The sequence below is a fragment of the Nomascus leucogenys genome, chromosome 7b (assembly GCF_006542625.1).
Source record: "Nomascus leucogenys isolate Asia chromosome 7b, Asia_NLE_v1, whole genome shotgun sequence".
Classification (NCBI taxonomy): Eukaryota; Metazoa; Chordata; class Mammalia; order Primates; family Hylobatidae; genus Nomascus; species Nomascus leucogenys.
Window position 1 is genome coordinate 104,190,806 of NC_044387.1, and position 21,326 is coordinate 104,212,131.

At 43.0% G+C, this 21,326-nt stretch overlaps 1 protein-coding gene across 2 annotated transcripts in view; it reads left to right on the forward strand.

The window, feature by feature from the left end:
* STOX2 (storkhead box 2) overlaps window positions 1–21,326 on the forward strand; it is a 117,531-nt gene that overhangs the window by 84,216 nt on the left and 11,989 nt on the right. For both annotated transcript variants that reach the window (XM_030816364.1, XM_030816365.1), the window contains exons 2-3: window positions 11,334–11,486; window positions 18,937–21,202. In XM_030816364.1, coding sequence (XP_030672224.1) covers window positions 11,334–11,486; window positions 18,937–21,202 — 2,419 coding nt within the window. The remainder of the gene's footprint in view (window positions 1–11,333; window positions 11,487–18,936; window positions 21,203–21,326) is intronic.

A 21,326-nucleotide genomic window follows, 5' to 3' on the forward strand; every position in this document is an offset into this window, starting at 1 on the left:
TCAGAAGAAAAAAGAGCGTGTTTCCTTTCTTCACTGTCAGAGGTCTCTTCTTTCTGCAGAGCAGTTTGCATCTTCAGAACAACGTTGAGGATGCTGAGTCAGGTTTAAAGGATGTTTGGTCAGAAAAAACACAAGCATGGTATGTTGCAAATATAGTTCCATCATGTCCTCACACCCATCGATTCTACCCATCCTTAAGGACCTACTCCAAATCTCTCTCCCCTGGAAAGTTCTCCCTAATCACCCCAACAGGAGGTCGTTTCTAAATCCTTGAAACTCCCATTATAGAGTTAATTTTCTAGTCATTCATGTGTTTTCTTGGTATAGCTCTTCTAAGGGTGTTTTGAACAGCAATGTGTATATTTCATGATGGTTTATATTTTCACACATGTGTATCTTGTATTCTCACCTAAATTGTAATCTCATTGAAGGCAGAGATCAAGATTTATGCTTTTTTCTGCTGTCTACATCTCCTAGCAGTTCCCTATACATGGAAACCTTTCAATAAATAGTTGGATAGGAAGAGGGGCAGTTTAAAAAGCAGGAATTTTTTTTTTTTTTTTTTTTTTTGGTCATAGAGGGTTAGAATGATCTGGTTTTGCTAATTTTAAGAATCTTCACAGGGTATATTCAGGCTAAGGTGGACCTCAGGAGTCACGCATGCCACTCTAGAATTTGTGATGGTTCTTACCTTGAGACAGTGTCACAGCCAGGAAAGCTGCCTTACCCTGCTTGTAAAGGACTGTTGCCGTTAAGGACAAATGAGCATGTGAGGCCCTTAAATATGAACGTTGATCATGGTTTACTTGAATTGTATTGGACAAGCCATCCTTAAGTTATAAGGAGTGTGCTGAATTTGGAGAGTTTACGTGAAAGTCACTTTTTTCACTCCTACAGGACATTTTCCTTAGAAGAGAGAGTCAAAATGGTTACTAATAATTCAGGTCATATCAGAAATTACTTAACTCCTAGTGTCACTGATGTTTAGTACTAAGACTACTTATTAAGTTTCCTTTCCCTTTCTTAGGTAATGGATTGGCCCAACGTAAGTTTTGAAATAGGTCAACATCCTTTGATATCCTTGTAATTCTCTGTCCACATTATTTCCCATCTCCTAGTGCCTTTTTCTCTCCAAACTCCCTAGTGTAATGCATGTTTGCACTCCCAGCCTGGTGATGCATCCCAAATGCTATGTGTTCTATGTATCTGATTAAAGTAATCTGATTAAACTACTTCATACTAGTATAAGAAAGACCTCTGCACTCTTAGCCTTCCCAAAGATATTTTAGTTTTTGAAAAAGGCTTATTTTTAGGGCCAAACAAATTTTCCATTGGTAGAAATTCAAACACTGTAAATGAGTAAATTGGATAAATCTAGATGGGCTTGGGGAAGATTTTTTTTTTTTTTTTTTTTTTTTTTGATGGAGTCTTTCCTTGTTTCCCAGGCTGGAGTGCAATGGTACGATCTTGGCTCACTGCAACCTCTGCCTCCCGGATTCAAGTGATTCTCCTGCCTCAGCCTCCCGAGTAGCTGGGATTACAGGCATCTGCCACCACGCCTGGCTCATTTTTTGTATTTTTAGTAGAGATGGGGTTTCTCCGTGTTGGCCAGGCTGGTCTTGAACTCCTGACCTGAGTTGATCCACCCGCCTCGGCCTCCCAAAGTGCTGGGATTAGAAGCATGAGCCACCGCGCCTGGCCAGGGAAGATGTTTTTAATACTAGCTACTATTTATTAAACATGTATTAGGTCTCAGGGACAGGGTAAGCACTCAACATCCATTATCTCATTTAATCCCCTCAGTGAGTCTACAAGGTAAACATGATTATGTATACTTTACAAAAGAAGAAACTGAAACTCAAAAAATTAAATAATTTGCCCCAAATCGCACAACCAATGAGGAGCAGAACTGGGCTCTGAACCTAAAGTTTTGATTACAAAGCCCATGGCCTTTACCACCATCTTGTAATGCTGAATTGAAGAGAGAAAAGTTACTTAATTGTACAGTGACTTGGAAGTTTCCTCTGTGTATCTGATCTGATCCCCCATCCTTTCTTTCATTTCTCTGAATTCTGACATAGTCCTTTCATAATGGCCTCCATGGCAGCTGGAAGGGGTAGGAGGGTGTTCGGTTTTAGGGGGGTTGGTTGGTAGCAGTCAATTGGTATAATTTTGTTGTAATTTGGGAACTGTCAACCTGTCCATATTTGTAGTTTATTTAATTAGGCCTTCCTGTCCTATTACAATTGTATTTTACAGAAATCAGTCCCAATGCAGTTGTCATCCCTAAACTGAGAAAGCAGAGAATGCAAAGGCTGAGAAACAGCTCTGGTGATTCTGACTTAAAAAGAGGGAAAGTGAATGTATTACCTAGAGTTGTTAGACTGATTTATTAAGCTGAAGTTGGGAAATATCATCAGTGGAAATCGCAGCATCTAATGTCTAGTGTTAGGCCAGGTTATGCTGCAGAATGAACATGAAAGAGAAGTACAGGGTGGCTTAAAACAGGAATTTATGTTCTGTCCTATGTGATTCACTTAAGGAAAAAGAAGACATCATATTACTCAGGTGCTCTTGTTGGTCAGAATTTCAGGACATCTGGGAGATCTTACTAATTGTTATCATGTAGGACTGGTATTTCATCATGATTTTATCCCTGTTGGTAAGTGGCCTTAACTTCATTCCAGTTGAAGGACTGGAGCACAAGTGGCAGCTGGTGTTGGAAAACATCTTGCAAGGTAGCAGGGCCTTGCCTCTTCTTGTCTATGTATGTAGGACCTTTTGATTCTACAAGCATTTGAGGACCTGCCGTGTAAAAGCATTCGGCTAGGTTTTATTTCATGTGCCTAACACATACCACCGTGGACGTAGTTGATGGGTTTATAGTGTGGAGCCTTAGCAAAAGCGTTAATTACGGAATTAACCTGATCGGTCCCAGGGCTCATATTCCATCCTACCTTTTCTGCTGTGCATCTATTGCAAATAGCTAAATGGTCCAACAAAAGTGTTCGTTGTTCCTATCGGAGACGTCACGAATCACCTCTGGCGGTGGGGAAGGTGGCTCTTGGCCAGGGCGCTCTCACCTACCCCTGCCTGCGAGGATGGCCCCTTTCTGCCCGATGTTCTACCCTTTCTGCCTTGTCTGTCTCTGCTTATTCTGTGATAACCTTTTACCTGTAGTCAAATCTCAGTAACAAGAGCAATAGCTAATATGACTAACGAAGGGTTGCGGCCTGGGAAGATCATGAGTTTCTTCTGTAGACCAATGAGCCAATTAATTCGTTACTTCACATAGTGGCATTAGCCAGACTAATCAGCACAAAGGCTCGGGTGATGTGGGGGACGTTAACTCATTCTTTTGGGTGCCCTTAGCCACCATGGTTACTCTTGTTTAACTCTATTCCCATTAGAAGTTTCTTAGTAAGTAATAGCTAATGGACACCAGTATTTCAGTATGATTAATGAGTGTCTTCTGTTTACGGTCTCTTTTGATCGAAATGATTTACTCAAATAATAGCTTAGGAATTGGACTTGCTTTAAGATACCCATTAGGTGTTGAAGTAAAGCATTGGGAAACGTTTAAAAAGTTGTTATGGAATCTCTAAATATTCTAAAATTCCTTTTTTATGCTGTTGCCTTCAATTGACTATTGCCATCAGGCTCAGCCTTCAACTTTTGAAATGAGTGGCATTTGAAACAAACCTACAGTAAACTAGTAAAAGTGCCTTTTCATTGCCGGTTTTCTTCTGAATGTCAAATACAAACGTTCGAAAGTCAAGAATAGTCATCTGGTTTCAAAGGAAAGCTGCTTAAAACGCGAGCATGTGAGGTAATGGGAGCCGTCTGCTCTGCCCCCACCGGATGGGTGCTGTGGTCTTCAAGAGAGCACATAGGAAAGAAGTATGTGGGTTTTTTTTTAGAGCAGCTTTTTAAAAAATATCGTAGTAGGCCTTCTGTTAAAAGAGCCAAACAGCATTAATACCTAAAATTGGGGTTAATGAATTGAATTAAATTGTAAAACACAAGATTTGTCTGAGGTGCTGCCTCCGAGAAGTTGTTGACTTAACTGCAACCCCAGAAAGCGGGTGATTTCCCCAAGCCCAAGGGCATTTAAGATAAAACTTGGCAACAGAGTCGTTTTCTGAAGAGTTTGTTGAGAGGAATAGAGTTGTGTTGTCCCCATGCCCATATTGACTATTTTTATGAGGAATCACAGTATCCACTACTTGTGGTAATTTTATTGGCATCCATCATTCTAACTTGCTTGTTAATTTTGGCAGTACAGAGAACAAAAGGGGCACACATTAGTCCTGAGGAACAAAGCTGAGCAAGACTTTGAATTTAGAAAGAAAATGATGAAGCCTTTATTGTAAGGAAAGAAAAAATTACTAGCCAGGATATGGAGCCATTTCCTTGAAAATTAAAGCCCAACTTTTTCAGATCAGATGAGTGTTAAAATAGTGTCCCCAGCATGATGGAAGCAGAGCTAGACACCCGTACTGTATGATGCTTTTATGCCAGAATTCTGCTGCATTAATATAGGATCATAGGATTTAGGAGCCTGAAGGAATCTTTGAAATCATTTCATCCAAACTCTCATTTTACAGATGAGGAAACAGGCGCAGAGCGGATAATTGTATTTTGTTTTAAGAGACTGGGTACTTATCAAAATATCTCTTGAATGCTTTTTTTTATATTGGGAATTTCTCAATTATAAACTAGTACAGTTTCAGAACCACATTCGTAAGTGGGTTGTTTTGGTACAAGAACTTCATTAATGTCAAAGATAACTCTTCAACCCAGAGAATAGATTACGTTAACATTTGCAATGAAAAATAGTACCTTAAAAGGAAAACAGGGTAATTCATATGGAATGTTGGTGCTTGAAAAAAAAATTATTTAAAGAAAGCTAAGATAGAGGATGGAGGCTGGTACTTTCCAGGCTGTTGACTGTGATGCAGTTCGCCTGGGGAAATTCTGGCTTTCCTTTTCTTACACAGTTGTATGACGATGGGTGCTTTAAGATGAAATGACATAGTTCTATGTTGGCTTCTGTAGCAGGTATCTTTTGGAAAGCCACCAATGTCACCCAGGAAGGAGCAAGTGTAAGCTGTCATGAAAGTCACATCCCAGGAGTGGCGCTGGCCTCCTGCATGTGCACAGGCTGAGGAGTTCCTGGAACCTCAGTTAATGACTACAAAAAGTGAAAATGCCATTTATAAAGGACAGGGCTTTATTATAGTCCTTTTTTTTTTTTTTTTTTTTTTTTTTTTTGCACAAATAGAACCGAGATAAGAACAGTTTTCGAACTTGAGTGCTTAAAGGTATTCGATGTATAATAGGCATTCAGATATTTCTTGAAAGGATGAATTATGTGAGAGAGAGTTTTTTTGAAATAACTCCAACTAAAATAATGGGCCAAAAGTTGGAAGGGGAAAATAGATAGAGGGATTTAAATAGTGAAAATGGATGCGCTTGATAAAGCTATTTCCTGAGGTAGGGGTGACTAGCTGTAGACAATCCAAGAGCAGGTTGGCGTCTGCAGGACCTCTGCCTGTTGTCCGTTGCGAGCGATTTTAGGAGTCACCAGCTCTTTCTCCACAGTTGCACGAGAGTGATTTTCTCATACAAGCATATCATGTGATTTGTCTGTATGAAAATATGGGCAGTGCCCCGTCAGCATCAAGAATAAGATCTAAGCCTTCTTGTCTTGTCAACCAGGATCTGGCCCCTATTTTTCTCCGTATCTCACCACTAGCCTGCCCCAGGGGAGCCTGAACCTGCCGCAGCTCCCCAGGCTCAGCTCCCAGGCTCAGCTCCCCAGGCTGCCTGGGCTCAGCATGCTGCCCCCGCCCCCCCCGCCCCCCCCCCCCGGCCCCACCGCCTTGCTGGCTGGGCTGTTCCGCCTCTCATGGAGGGGGTCCAGCTTCCACGCCCCTCATCATCCACCCGGCTACTCTTTCTCTTCACGCCAGTCAGCTGACAATGACCTCACATGAAAGCAGTATCCACATTTTCACTCATGCATTTTAAATGTTAAATACTCTTAAAACAGAAGTTTACTTACAATTGTAATATTTTCATGTCTTTTCACATTTTAAGCTCACTTAAAAATCTATGGAATGCTTCCTCTATCCAAGGCACTGAGTTTGGTTTTATCTGAAATAGCCTAGATTTGACAAAAGTCCTCTGAGGACTGTACTTAAATGGATGTTTGTAAGAAAACAAAGCTGAACTAAAACCTATCTACTCCTTTTTTAGAACAATAGGACAGAATTATAGCAGTTTAGAAAGAATTTTTTAGCTGACAAAGTGCCAATGTGCTTTAAGATGAGTTGTTGTTATGAATGTGTTCTGAGCTAATTCTGACGATAGAAAAATCCATCCTATAAATTATAGACAAGTAAGTTATAATTCATACTTCATGAAAAATATGGTAGTTTCTGTAGATTATGTAGATTATCGTGACCAACAATATTTTAGCAGTACTTACATTCTCTTTTTTCTTCTTTGAAGAAATAAATGTGGTCCAGTAGTTGGAAGAATTTTCTAGTAGCATATCTTAAAAATGACTAGTTGGCTCATTAAGCAGGTTTATGTAAGATCCACAGAAGGTTATGGTAAACTTGAATAATGTTTATGCTGTGTTGAGAGATACCTGTGATTCCTTTAATACAGATCTGAAATGCATGTTCTAAACTTCACTTAATATATAATTATTCTTTTAAAAAATTTACTCATTTTTATTAATTTTTAATTACTTATTGCTATATAATAGTTGTATTACAAAGTTATTTTTCTATCGTAACTGCTGTGTTTAGAGGCCTATTTCTCATGCAGTTAATTGGGGGAGTCTTAGAAATTGCACGGCTAAACTTATTTGTTCTCTTTTTGTTTGCTATTATTTGGCAAAAATATTAATAAAATTACAATCCTTTAAGATGACTAAGAAATTCCTTAGATTATCATGTTAAAAGTGGATATTCATTCATTCAACAAATATTTGTTGGGTAAGCACCACATCATTGGGTGCTGAAAATGTGGCATTCACGTTGCCTTCTGTCATGGAGCTTACATTCAAGTGGGTGAGACAGACAGTAAACCAGTGAACCAAACCCACATGCACACATGCAGGGAGAGAAGACAGTAAACTCGGCTGCGATGGAATGGCAGTAGACCAGACAGTCAGGTTAGGGCTTTCTGATGAGGTGCCATTTGAATTGAGACCTAAAGCATGAAAAGCCAGTCTTGAAAGGTCAACCCAAGAAGCATCCCAGGCCAAGGGCACAAAAAATACAAAGGCCCTGAGTTGAGGAAATGCCTGACATGTTCAAAGAACAGAGGAGGTTGTGAGTGGCAAGTAAGGATGGAGGTGGGGAGTGGTCCTAGCGTTGGGTGGACAGGCTTAGACCATGTGGGCCCTTGTAGGCCTACCAAGGAGTTCAGCTTCTCTTCTAAGTGCAGTAGGCAGTCCCTGGAGGATTTTATGCAGGGAAGTGGTGTGTTTTTTGTTTTCCTAAGAGGACTTTTGCTGCTCTGTGGAGAGGGGAGTGTTGGAGGCAGGAGGGAAGGCTGAACATCATCAGGTTCTTATGAGGGACCAGGTGAGAGATGATGGTAGTTTAAGGGAGCTCCAGGGATAGAATCCAGGGGACAGACCAGGAAGCATTTGGGTGTAGACAGGATTGCTGATGGGGTTGGGGATGGGAACAGAGTTGAAAGTAATATATCTTAGTGCAGCACAAAAATGAGATGAGGTAGAGATAGTTATTTAGAACATCCAAATTCCATTTTTTTCTACATTCTGAGTTAAAAGTTATTGCCCATATTCATTATTATAGTGAAACTGAGCTTTTCCAAAGCAAATGCCATTCAGACACACTTAAAGCATGCTGCCTCTTGGAGTTGCCTGCAATGAATGAAAAGAAATTAACTGAGAATATGGCAGTGAAACCAAACAAATTGTTTCAGCTAAACCCATAAGGACAAGCATGACGTAAACCAAAGCAGTTAATTTTGCTAATAGTCATTTCTGTTTTACAGAGTTCGAGTTTCCTCTTATGACCTATACAAAAATCTGGAAATAGTCTGGCCTGCATTTTGGGGATCATATTTAGTATTTTTGTATCTTTCATCTTCTGAGATGTTCTCAGTTATATAATAGGCACACGTTAGAAGGTATTAACCTCTCAAGTGATAGCCAAGCCCAGAGTTTCTGGAATCTGCATTGATCCTCTCCCTCTTTGCCAGCTGATCCCATCTTCCTTTTCATATGACTTTAAAAATCATCCCAGGTGACTTTCAGGTCCATGTGGCTGACTTAGCACCTCTGTAAGAAAGCTGGCCTCAGTGCCCCTGTCCTATCCAGCGGAGGTGGCGTGAGAGAGGAGGAACTACAGGCCAGTGTCTCAGACTGTCTGTGCCTGAGCTGTAGGGCCTGCTGTAGGGAGGGCAGAGTCAAACAGGTGAACTTCCCAACTCCCACCTCTGCTGCAGCTCGCATCAGCACTCAGCCAATCTTTACCCATTTCTTATGTATTTATTGATTTAGAGACAGGGTCTTACTCTGTTGCCCAGGCTGGAGTTCAGTGGCACAATCTCAGCTCACCGTAGCCTCGACCTCCCAGGCTCAAGTGATCTTCCTAGCTCAGCCTCCCAAGCAGCTGGGACCACAGGCGCGTGCCACCATGCCTGGCTAATTTTTGTATTTTTTTGTAGAGATGGAGTCTCGTCATGTTGCCCAGGCTGGTCTCAAACTCCTGGGCTAAAACCGTCTGCCTGCCTTGACCTCTAGAAGTGCTGGGATTATAGGTGTGAGCCACCACGCCCAACCCACATTAGGTTTTAGAGTAAGACTTCATTTGGGCTGGGCATGGTGGCTCACACCTGTAATCCCAGCTCTTTAAGAGGTGGCCAGACTGTAGTCCTAGCTGTTTGGAAGGCTGAGGTAGGAGGATCTCTTGAGTTCAAGGTTGCAGTGAGCTATGATTGTGCCATTTCACTCCAGCCTGAGTCACAGAGCCAGACCCTGTCTCAAAAAAGCAAACAAACAAAAAAACAAAAACGAACGAACGAACAAAAAAACTCAGCTTTTTTTGCAGGAAAAAAAAAGGATATGACAAATCTTTTCTTTAAGATTTAAATACATTGTTCTAGGCCGTTGCAAACTTGCCCACTGAGGTGGTTCCAGCCCACGTCATTCTATCATTCTGTCATTTTTGAGTTACCAATATGAATTGAGCTTCACCAGCCAATGAATGAAACTCACATCCCCCAAAATGGCCCCAAGTTCACACTCGGTCTCGCCTGCTACTGCCCCACAAAATATTATAAGAATTTTTCCGAGGGTGTCTCTTTATGATGCCTATGACCCATAGGCCCCAGAAATTTGTGGCTTCTAAGCTAGGTCAGTTCCTGGCTTCTGCTGATTTTTCTCCCTTCCTCCTTTTCTGGATGTGGGTACTCCTGTCTCCCTCTGGCCACTGGGACAATGTCTTATCTTCCTCATACCCATTTTGCAGAGAGTGGAGCTACAGTAGAGCTGATGGGAGCCCCATGTGGTCCAGGGAAAGGGGGGCGTTGAACTGCGCTGGGTTTGGGAAGGGGGTGAGGCCTGGGCCTTGGGCACTGGAGTCCTGCTGCTTTGTCCGAGGCACCTGTTGGACTCTCCCCATACATGCTGATCTTTATCCCAGGCCTTGCTGCCTGATTTCATCTAGCAAACCATTTCTCATCTAGCCCATCAAAGCAGCAAGTTTTTCCCCATAGGGACTCAGCACTCCTCCTGCAAACTAGGAACTGTGGCTGGGCATGGCTTTAAGTGCCTGATAGTGAGGAGGTTGGTCCACCCCAGAGCAGCCAGACACCTTGTCGGGGAGGGTGTTGCTTAATGCCACAGGCCAACCTGAGTCTCGGTTTTGGTCAACCATGGTAGCTTATTACAAGCATGCTTCAGAAACAAAAAAGGAGAGATTATGTAAGTACATTTAGGAAATCAGATTAGAAACTTAACAGACCCTGTGAGCCCTTCTGTGTTCTACTGTGTTGATAGTTTGTATCCTCTTTGTGTAGGACATCTTTTCAAGTGCAACCTTGGAGAACCCCAGGTATAAAACAGGTGGCACTCAGGTGTCAGGAGCGAACTTTCCTGCCCTCCCAGCCTCTGCTTCTACTGAGGGCACCTCCTTCCCAGAAATATTCCAGGAAATTCCAGGTATCCCTGGAGCATCACTTGAAAATCACTGCACTGTGGTATAAAGACTTGAGAAATGAAGGCAGGTATTTGCACTGTAGGTTGACATCTCAAGAGTCACCGTCCATCACCCCTCCAGTGCAGGGTCTTCAGCCTCTTCTGCCTCCACTGGCCCTTTTGGTGTGCGGGAGGCCACAATCTCTGAGGGAATTGTAATCTGCCTTCTCCCACTCCTCCCAGGCCATCAACCCCACGGCCACCACACTCATCTTTCTGAAATCCACACCTGCCTTTGGCCTTCCATGGCTCACCACCCCTCATAGAATGCAGAGCTTGGACACTCAGCTCTTTGTTCATGGTCGTCCCTACCTACCTGTCCCCCTTCACTTCTGTGCCCCAGAAAACATCTGCTTATAGGTCCCAGCCCTGCAGGGACACACCTACTCTTGAGCACTGGGTTCAGATTACACCTCCTTGGTGGAACCTTGGAAATTCCTGCTTCTGAGCCCCACCCTCGCCTCCCGGAGGTGTTATCCTCCCTCGCCTCTCAGCGCCCAGGTGTTGTTCTGTTCTCTTGTGTGCCTGCCACACAACATTGCGAACTTCGATCTACTTGTCTGTCTCCTCCACTTAAAGAGAAACTGAGGGCAGAGATGTTTGGGGAGAGGCGCGCACTCACTCTCTGCAGCTCCCATTCCCCCAGCAGACGCGTAAAGGCGTTCAATGTTTGAATGAATGAATCATCAAGTTACACAAATGCAATTTGTCGGGATATGAATGGCAGTTATTAAATAAATCAGCTCCAACTTAATAAAAACGGAAATAAAAGCCTGTTGTTGCAAGACTTTCAGTACTAGGACTATTTAAATGAGATCTCAGATGTTAAAGGGAAGTTTTATTTGTTGAGGAAGTAGGAGCTTCCACTGCGTGTGGAAGTCTTTCCACCTGAGTGGAATTGGCTGTGGCTTCTGTGTTCAGAGTGGAATTGGCAAGCAGCTTCTTTGTTCAGAGCTGACTGTGTTTGTCAGACCAGGACTGGGTGGACGCGTGAAGGCGGGAGGGGTGTGGACGCATGAAGGTGTGTCTGACAGATGACCGGGTCTTTTAATGAACCGCTCACTTGAAAATTGTCTTTCTGCAGGTGATGTATCACCAATCAGTATGTCTCCCATCAGTCAGTCTCAGTTTATTCCACTCGGGGAAATCCTCTGCTTGGCCATCTCAGCAATGAACTCGGCAAGAAAACCTGTCACCCAAGAAGCACTGATGGAGCACCTGACCACGTGTTTCCCAGGTAACGAGGCGGGAACGTAGCACTTGCCAAGTGGCGGTGTGCTCTGGTCACTCTAGGACTCACATGGACCGTTCTTCCTATGTTTAAAGAGAATAGGAAAACGGTCTTCCCCAAAACTGACCAGAAGCTTTTCTTTCTTCTGTAGTTAAAAATCCAGGCACCTGCATGACATCAAAAATAACTGCTTCAGCTGTAATACTTTTTAAATTGGCACCGAGAGGAAGAAATTAATTCAGAATCCATGAAGAATCTGGCAAGAATGACCAGGACTCCAGTCAGTCTTTGCAATCTAATCTTTAAATGCATGAACGTGAGGGTTCAACAACTGAAAACTTTAGTCCTAGGGAGTTAAACTACAGGAAGGGTCATGTCAAAAATTAACATGTCTTACATACTTGTGTCATGGCTTGATGAGTTTTAAGAAAATAATGTTTGATAAATTAGGATTTCATTTTAAAAAATAAAATATTTACTTTTCTCTTAAATATTATAAAAAGGAGGCAACAGCCCAGCCATTGTATGAGTGGCATTTGACGCTTTCAGTGCTGGAAATGCTGGAAGTTAGGGAGGGTGACAAGCTGCAGAATGCAGGACCGTCTTTCAAGAGGTCCAGTGTATTGTCACCCCACCCCCAAATGGAGATCCTGCCAGAGTTGCCAATCTCATGTTTCAAGAGAATCTGGAAATTTGGTCTTATGTGAAATCTCTACATTTCCTTAAATATTGACAATTGTATGTGTGTATATGTTTTAACGTTTGTGTGCCAGCAACATGCAAGTCAAATGGAATACATTATCGGGCTACCAGTTTACCAACTTGGTGTGGACTCAGCCTGTTTGTAGATTGAAATGGAGGTTCTATGAAAAGGGAATGTTTGATATATTTTTCATTCAACTTAGAAGAGATCTGAGTAAATATAAGCTGTTAATTGTATCAGTTAGCTTTTGCTACAAAAATGCTGGGTAACAAACAACTACAGAACATCAAAGGCCTATGGCAACAAGCGTTGATTTCACTCATGCCTCTGCGGGTTCCCCAGGAGTCAGCTGATCCAGGTGGGGCCCAGCAGGGTAGTTCTGCTCCATCTGTACCCATCCTATTTAGAAAAGGGGGCAAATGGAGATCTCTTTCACTCGTGGGATGGCAGAGGCACCAGAGCACAAGCCCATTGCACGAAGGCTCTTCAAGCTTTGTTCATGCCAGCCCCATGAACACTGCAATGACCAACGCAAACCTGCTGAACTCAAAGTCAAGGTGTGGGGAGGTGCACCCCACACATGGGAAGAGAACGGGAGGACTAGTTCTAAGCTAAGTAGAGATCTTATCTACCATATTGGTCTCCCTGCTTTTCCTTTTGTCCCCGAGAAACGTTTTCTCCCTCTCCTTGTGATATTTCCTCCTTTTTCAATATTCTAATTAATATGTTTTGATAATATGTATATGGTTCAAAACCTCTAACATGAACCCACCCTTGCAACATACAGATTATTTTAAGCTTTCCGGCATTTTATCTCTGAATATTCTTCACTGTCTGATTGCATATATCTTTTTGTTAAGTCCTAGGCAAACCCCTTTCCTTTCAGTAGTGAGAGAAACAGAATCCCAGGTGACAGCCACTTAAGTGGGGACAGATAGTGTTGGCAAAGACGATGGTCTTGGAGGAAGGACCTGCTTTCTGCCCTGTGAGTGCGTAGCCACTTCTGACATTGAACAACCCAGCAGCTTTTTAAATCCTTATATTTTTATATAGTTTCATGAGAAATCACATGGCTTTTCTGAAATTGGTTACGTACCACCCACTTTTGGGCTCTAAAATAAAGAATGGAAAGAACATAGAGCCAGTGTGTAACAGTAAAATGCTCCTCACTGCCAAGCAGCTGATAACAATATCACTAACTTGGAATGCTTTGTGGATTAATCCATAGGTCATTTGTACTTAAAAGAATAGCTGTTTTAGTAGCTCTTATGGGAAGAGAACTTAAATCCCAAGGCCCTGGTTTTCAGACAGACTGAGGAGCTTTTTCTTCTGTGTGACACTGATGACTCATTGGTCAGCCTCAGAAGTTTGCAAGGACACCGTACAAAACCAAGTCTAGTGCAGGAGTTTGCTAACCTGCAGGCCTAGTGTGGCCCACCACCTGTTTTTGTAAATAAAGTTTTATTGGAACACAGCCGTGCCCATTTGCTCATGGATGATCTTTGGCTCCTTATGCAATAGTGGCAGAGTTGAGTAGTGGCAATGGAGGTCATATGGCTAAAAGCCTAAGATATTTACTATGTGGTTCTTTACAGAAAAAGCCTGCTGACCCCTGGGCTAGGATATGGTGGTAACTATTTAAAGTTATGTTCAGCAATAGCTCCAGATTTTAAACTGGTATTTCGTAAAAAATGAAAGTTTGTTTCCTGCCTGCCTTCTTTCCTTTCTTCTTAGCTCTCTTTCTCTTTTCCTTCCCTTCCTTCCTTTGATTTTTTTTTTGTCTGTCTTTTATTATCAGTTAAGCTACAGCAGAAGAAAATATTTTAGAAAATCTAACCCTTTAAATTCTACTTGAAAATTGTATTTTTAACGACAATGCTAAAACTCTGAAGGGATTTAAAGATCGTATTTATATTTTTTGTTTTTTAAGGTAAGAATAAAGTATTGTTATTTTATATCTTACTATTGAAAAATAAAGTTTTTGAGCCTAAGTATTATTAAAATATTTGGATCTCATATTTAATGTATATTTTATAAATCAAAAGTATAGTCTAGAATTTGGCTTATTTTCTTGTTTTGGGCATCCATATTCTAAAGAAAGTTTTTAGTGAATAGTCTTCTAGCAAAAATTTCTGGGCTGGGCGCAGTGGCTCATGCCTGTAATCCCAGCTCTTTGGGAGGCCAAGGCAGGCGGATCAGAAGGTCAGGAGATGGAGACCATCCTGGCTAACATGGTGAAACCCCGTCTCTACTAAAAATACAAAAAAATTAGCTGGGCGTGGTGGTGGGCGCCTGTAGTCCCAGCTACTTGGGAGGCTGAGGCAGGAGAATGGTGTGAACCCGGGAGGCGGAGCTTGCAGTGAGCCGAGATCGCGCCACTGCACTCCAGCCTGGGCGACAGAGCGAGACTCTGTTTCAAAAAAAAAAAAAAAAAATTCTGATACATCAAAAGTTAAACCTTTCTATCACTTTTCTATAAAAGTGAGAAAAAAAAAGTTGGCTGAATTTTTGAAAACCAACTCAACAACTTTTATCTATCAGTTTCCATTACAGAATCAAGAATATTTTAAAAAGGTTTATAAAGAATAATACTTGCTTCTCGTATTTCTAAATAACTACGCATCCATTCATCCAGAATGATCATTTAAATTGGTGGTCTGGTACCTGTTAAGCTGTTACAACTGAATCTTCCTGGGAGGAAGGCTGGTCTTCAGGGACATAGAGCTAGACCTATAAGGCTAGGTATGGAGCTGAACTTGACTTTAGAGATTGCTGGAGAATGTTAATATTACATACGCTGTGTTCCGTCTCCCGTTCATCTCATTGTGTTGGCTCTTACTGCATTATTCTTCAGCCAGTGTTCTTCACAAACAAGAATAATCTAAAGATGCTCATTAAAGCGTTTCACTTGAAGGTGCTTAACATACAGAACATGTCCATGTGTTCGCTGTTCTGACAGTTTGTCAGATTCGCAGGACTAAAGCAATATATAGAGGCTGATTGTGGTGGCTGACACCTGTAATCCCAGCACTTTGGGAGGCCCAGGTGGGCGGATCACTTGAGGCCAGGAGTTCGAGACCAACGTGGCCAACATGGCAAAACCCTGTCTCTACTAAAAAATACAAAAATTAGCTGGGCGTGGTGGTGCGCGCCTGCCATCCCAGCTACTCGGTGGCTGAGGTAAGATAATCACTTGAACCTGGGAGGTGGAGGTTTCAGTGAGCCGAGATTGTGCCACTGCACTCCAGCTTGGGTGACAGAGTGAGACGCTATCTCCAAAAAAAAAAAAAAAAAGCAAAGCAATACATAGGTATAAGTAGACCACGGTGTCATGCAGCGTTTTAAAATAGTTATTTTTGCTTTGAAAAATGTAAAGGTGTGGAAGAGATCAGGTTCAGGCCTGTTAGGATGTAAAGTTTGTTTTTGTTCTTTAAGCCCTCACAATCTGAATTCATGATGAACTTTCGGAGTCGAATTTGGAAGTAGTGGAATATGCAAACGTTAAACATCCATCACAACCATCACTTTCTCAGGTCAACCCTACAGATTTCTGGTAGAACCCTGAATTTCATAGATGATCAGTCAGTATATTAGGGCTTCATAATAAAATGATAATCATAAACATAAGCAACTTTCAGTTAAGTCTGAAAACTCTCAGGTCACAGCATGGAAAATGGCTTGGACAGGGGGCAAAGAATGTTTCTAGTGTGCATTATCAAATTAAACATTATTTGATTGATATACCTGGAAACCCAAGACATAATAAAATTTAAGCACAAATACTCTGTGGAAACAGAAAATTTTTTCTCTATTTTGTTCTCTATTTTTCTTTTTATTCCTTCATTTGAGAACTACTGGAGAACTTGTTTTTAATGGTAAGTAAAGATGATTGCATTGTAGTCATGATTCTATATATTAATAGCTTTATGAGTTTCCTAAGATCATCATTTGGAAGGCCTACAGTCAGTAAATTCTATAATAAAATTAAACTTTTGCTTTATAGTAATAGCTATTTTTATGACATATACATCAGCTTTCCCTTATTAGGAGCCATGGTAAACTGGTCAATCATGAATACTTATAAATGAACCTTACAAGTTTTTGAAAAAGTTTGTCACATTGTTGACTAAAAGTCTGCTACCATTTAATATGTGGTCGGTTTTAAACATGGGCTTGTTATCTTGATTGCTGTGCCAAACAATGACAGTGGGCATCATTCCTGAGACTGCGGTGCAGAGGTGTGCCCTCATCTCAGAAGGTATATTCCATGTCAGTGGTGTCCCCTGAAGTTATTCAGTGGAAGGCACTTTGGGAGGCAGAGGCGGGAAGATCGCTTGAGCCCAGGAGTTCGAGACCAACCTGGGGGGCAACGTGGAGAAACCCCATCTCTACAAAAAATATAAAAATTAGTCAGGTGTGGTGGTGCGTGCCTGTAGTCCCAGCTACTCAAAGAACTGAGGTGGGAGGATCACCTGAGCCTGGAGAAGTTGAGGCTGCAGTGAGCTGAGATCTTGTCACTGCACTCCAGCCTGTGCAAGGGTGAAACCCTGTCTCAAAAAAAAAGAAAAAAGAAAAAAAAGAAAACTATTTATTTCTATTTTGTACAGAAAGTATTATAAAATTAAAAAACAAATTTTGTTATTATTGGTCTTAAAATCATTTGTATAAAAACTAATGCTTGCTTACCAGAAGTAAAGTATTAGACTAAAAGGAAACCATGCGACTTAAAAATTAATTATCTTAATACATTATCTATGACCAATGCTACCTTTTCCGCCTTGGTCACTAAAGATGCCTTCTGAAGATGGTAACACAAATGGGTGTGTATGTTACCTCGCATTCACGGATTTTCTCCCCTTGAGAATTCTAGGCCATTTCTAATTCCTTTATTTCCTACTTTGGAAGGACTTGGGAAGTTGAAGCATCTCAGCTGACCCAGGTGTTCTAGGTTGGTGCACATTGTTGTTTGAAGGCAATCTGGTTTTCCGTGGGTCCCGACCCAAAGTGGAGACTAACTCCCAGTTAATGTTTACTGAGCACTCTCTGTGTGCCAGGCACTGCTCCACACACTAAACTCCTTTCACCTCAACCCTGTGGCTACAGGTACTATTGTTATCTACCTTTTGACGACAGTGAGTGGAGGCTCAGAGAGGCTGAGCTGCCTAAGGGGGTGCCAGCTGTCTTCATTTGCTAGGACTGCCGTAACAAAGTGCAGATGGCTCAACCAACCAACAGGTATTGTCCTACGGTTCTGGAGGCCAGAAGTGCAGAATCACGATCTCAGCAGGATTGGTTGTCCTTCTGAGAGCTGTGAGGCCCCTGTCCTCAGCTTATGGATGGCCACCTTCTGTGTGTCTCCTCACACTGTCTTCCCTCTGTGCCTTTCTGTCTCCAGCTTTCCCCTTTTTAGAAGGATATCAGTCGTATTAGATTAGAGACCGCTCTAACAACCTCATTTTAACTTGACTCTAAAGACCCTTTCCCCAAATAAGGTCATATTTAAAAGGGTATTAGGAGTTAGGATTTCAACATACAAATTGGGATGGGGAGTGCGTAATTCAACCAGCGACACCAGCTAACACTGACAGGGCAGAGGTTTCAATCCAGCAGCCTGGCCCCAGCCTTTTAGTCTCCACCTTACACTGCTTCATTCGTGTTAGGTTGAACCACATGAAACTGCCGTTTTTGTGAGTCAGATGGTTAAATATGGGCAGTTTCATATGACTCAACCTGACCGATTTGAGATCAGTCTTCTAAGTATTATCACCCTTTATGTGCCTGGCATTGAGAAATGGAGAATACCCAAGAAATGAAGTAAATGGGCTGGAGCCTGGAGAAGCTAAACTCTCTTAAGAATTTATACTGTTAATTCTGTCTCTTAAGGTAGACGAGACATAAACATGCACAAAAACCCTTTGAAAACAATTATCAATCATACAAAGAAGCTTTCATCATTTTCATCTGGTGTGTCTATTCTAGCCAATATGGGAATTTTGGACAAACAGATACAGAATGTCAAAGCCTTCACTCATATATTTATTAGGGCTCTTTGGTTAGAAGTTAGAAAAACCACCTTCATCTTACTGACTGACGCCAAAAAGGAGAACATTCTTCCATGAATTCTGCCCGTGCAGCAGTCAGTTTCCAAATGGAAGGCGACGACTCCAAAATGAGAGGGTGCCTCATACGCAGTAGTCAAGTCTAGTTGCCCTTTTATATAATTCACAACATTAAGTTTAGTAAGTAAAATCTTTAACAGTGAGCACGTACAGGAACTCTTCTGTGGTAGCCTCCATATATGTTAGATGTATTTTTTAATATCAAGGTAGATATTTTCACTCTGCTTCTCTAGTTGCTTTTATTGAAAAAGCCTTTTCTATGCTTTCATATCATATCATGGGAAACATTTTTCGTTTTTCTCTCATTTAAAAATATACTGTCTTTCCTGTTTCGTTCAGGAAACAGGAAACAACAGGTAACAACAGTAGCAATCTGCCTCCACCTAACTTCCATCTCTGTCTTCCCAGCTTTTATATCTGCTCTTTCTGTGGGTAGTAATTTAGGAGTTATCCAAGAAGGCGAGGATTTGCACTGAATTTAATGAACACCTTTGTCTGAATTGTGCTTCCTAGTTCTGTGATGGTACTTCGTTCGCATCTTGGCAGAATGAATAGGATCCTGGAAATCAGGAATCCACATGTTCTGTCTTCATTCTCACAAGTGGGGTTTTTTTTTTTTTTTTTTTTTTTTCAGGTGTTCCAACCCCAAGCCAAGAAATTCTGCGGCACACGCTGAACACGCTGGTACGGGAGAGGAAAATCTACCCAACTCCAGATGGCTACTTCATCGTGACCCCACAGACTTATTTCATAACTCCTTCCCTCATAAGAACTAACAGTAAATGGTACCATCTGGACGAGAGGATACCTGACCGGTCTCAGTGCACCTCTCCGCAACCCGGGACCATCACGCCCTCTGCCTCAGGCTGTGTCAGGGAAAGGACATTACCCCGAAACCACTGCGACTCTTGCCACTGCTGCAGAGAAGACGTGCACAGCACGCATGCACCCACCCTGCAGAGGAAGTCTGCCAAGGACTGCAAAGACCCTTACTGCCCCCCTTCTCTGTGCCAGGTGCCACCCACTGAAAAGAGCAAAAGTACTGTAAATTTTTCCTATAAGACAGACACTCTCTCAAAACCTAAAGATAGTGAAAAGCAGTCAAAAAAATTCGGGCTAAAGTTATTCCGGCTAAGTTTTAAAAAAGACAAGACCAAACAGCTGGCCAATTTTTCTGCCCAGTTTCCTCCTGAAGAGTGGCCCCTGCGAGACGAGGACACGCCAGCTACGATCCCTCGGGAAGTAGAGATGGAAATCATCAGGCGCATTAACCCGGACCTGACCGTGGAAAATGTCATGCGGCACACCGCACTCATGAAGAAACTGGAGGAAGAAAAGGCCCAGAGGAGTAAAGCCGGGTCCTCTGCCCATCACAGCGGAAGGAGTAAAAAGAGTAGGACTCATAGGAAGTCCCATGGAAAGTCTCGGTCTCACAGCAAGACACGAGTGTCTAAAGGAGACCCCTCCGACGGTTCACATCTGGATATCCCAGGTGAAAGAGAGTATGACTTCTGTGATCCTCTTACCAGGGTGCCCAGGGAGGGCTGCTTCATCATTGAACACAAAGGAGATAGCTTCATCATGCACGGCAACACAAACGTGCTCGAGTCCCACTTCCCCATGACACCAGAATGGGATGTGTCTGGTGAATTGGCTAAAAGGAGAACTGAGATGCCTTTTCCTGAACCTTCTAGGGGAAGCTCCCACTCAAAAGTGCACCGAAGCCACAGCCATACACAGGACCGGAGGTCCAGGAATGAGAGATCCAACAAAGCCAAGGAGAGATCCAGGTCGATGGATAACTCCAAAGGCCCTCTGGGTGCTTCTTCTCTAGGGACGCCGGAAGACCTTGCTGAAGGCTGCAGCCAGGACGACCAGACCCCCAGCCACTCCTACATTGACGACAGTACTTTAAGGCCTGCACAGACTGTTAGTCTCCAAAGGGCTCACATTTCGTCCACAAGCTATAAAGAGGTGTGTATTCCAGAGATAGTCAGTGGCAGCAAGGAGCCGTCCAGCGCTTGCAGCCTTTTGGAGCCAGGCAAACCACCCGAGAGTTTGCCATCCTATGGCGAACTCAACTCTTGTCCAACGAAAACAGCCACAGATGACTATTTCCAGTGCAACACCTCTAGTGAGACGGTGCTCACGGCACCGTCACCTCTGGGAAAGAATAAGGAGGACCATGACACTCTGACTTTGGCAGAAGGGGTGAAAAAGCTCTCCCCATCTGATAGGCAGGTCCCCCACTCCTCCAGGGAGCCTGTGGGCCACAAGGAGGAGTCACCAAAAGGGCCGGGTGGGGGCCCAGCTGCTTCGGGAGGAGTGGCTGAAGGGATCGCCAACGGACGCCTCGTCCAGCACCATGGTGCCGAGCCCAGCAGCTTGGACAAGAGGAAAGAGATATTTAGCAAAGACACACTGTTCAAACCTCTTCACAGCACCTTGTCTGTAAACAGCTATCACAAATCGAGCCTGTCCCTCCTCAAATCTCACCCGAAGACACCTGCCGACACATTGCCAGGCCGATGTGAGAAACTGGAACCGTCCCTGGGGACCTCGGCGGCACAAGCCATGCCTGCTTCCCAACGTCAGCAGGAGTCAGGAGGGAACCAGGAGGCCTCTTTCGACTATTACAACGTCTCTGATGATGATGACTCCGAGGAAGGGGCAAACAAGAACACGGAGGAGGAGAAAAATAGAGAGGACGTAGGCACCATGCAGTGGCTCCTCGAGAGGGAGAAGGAAAGAGACTTGCAGAGGAAATTTGAAAAGAACCTCACCCTTCTCGCCCCAAAAGAAACCGACAGCAGCAGCAACCAGAGAGCCACCCACTCAGCGCGGCTGGACAGCATGGACAGCAGCAGCATCACAGTGGACAGTGGATTCAACTCCCCACGGTAGGGAGAGGTGTCTCTGTGCACACACGTGCACCTAGCGGGGCATGGGGCTTTATGCACGTAACTTGACAAGTTTCTGATTTCGTAGTCTCAGTTCTGTGGATGAGGGTTAAGAGTTGTATGA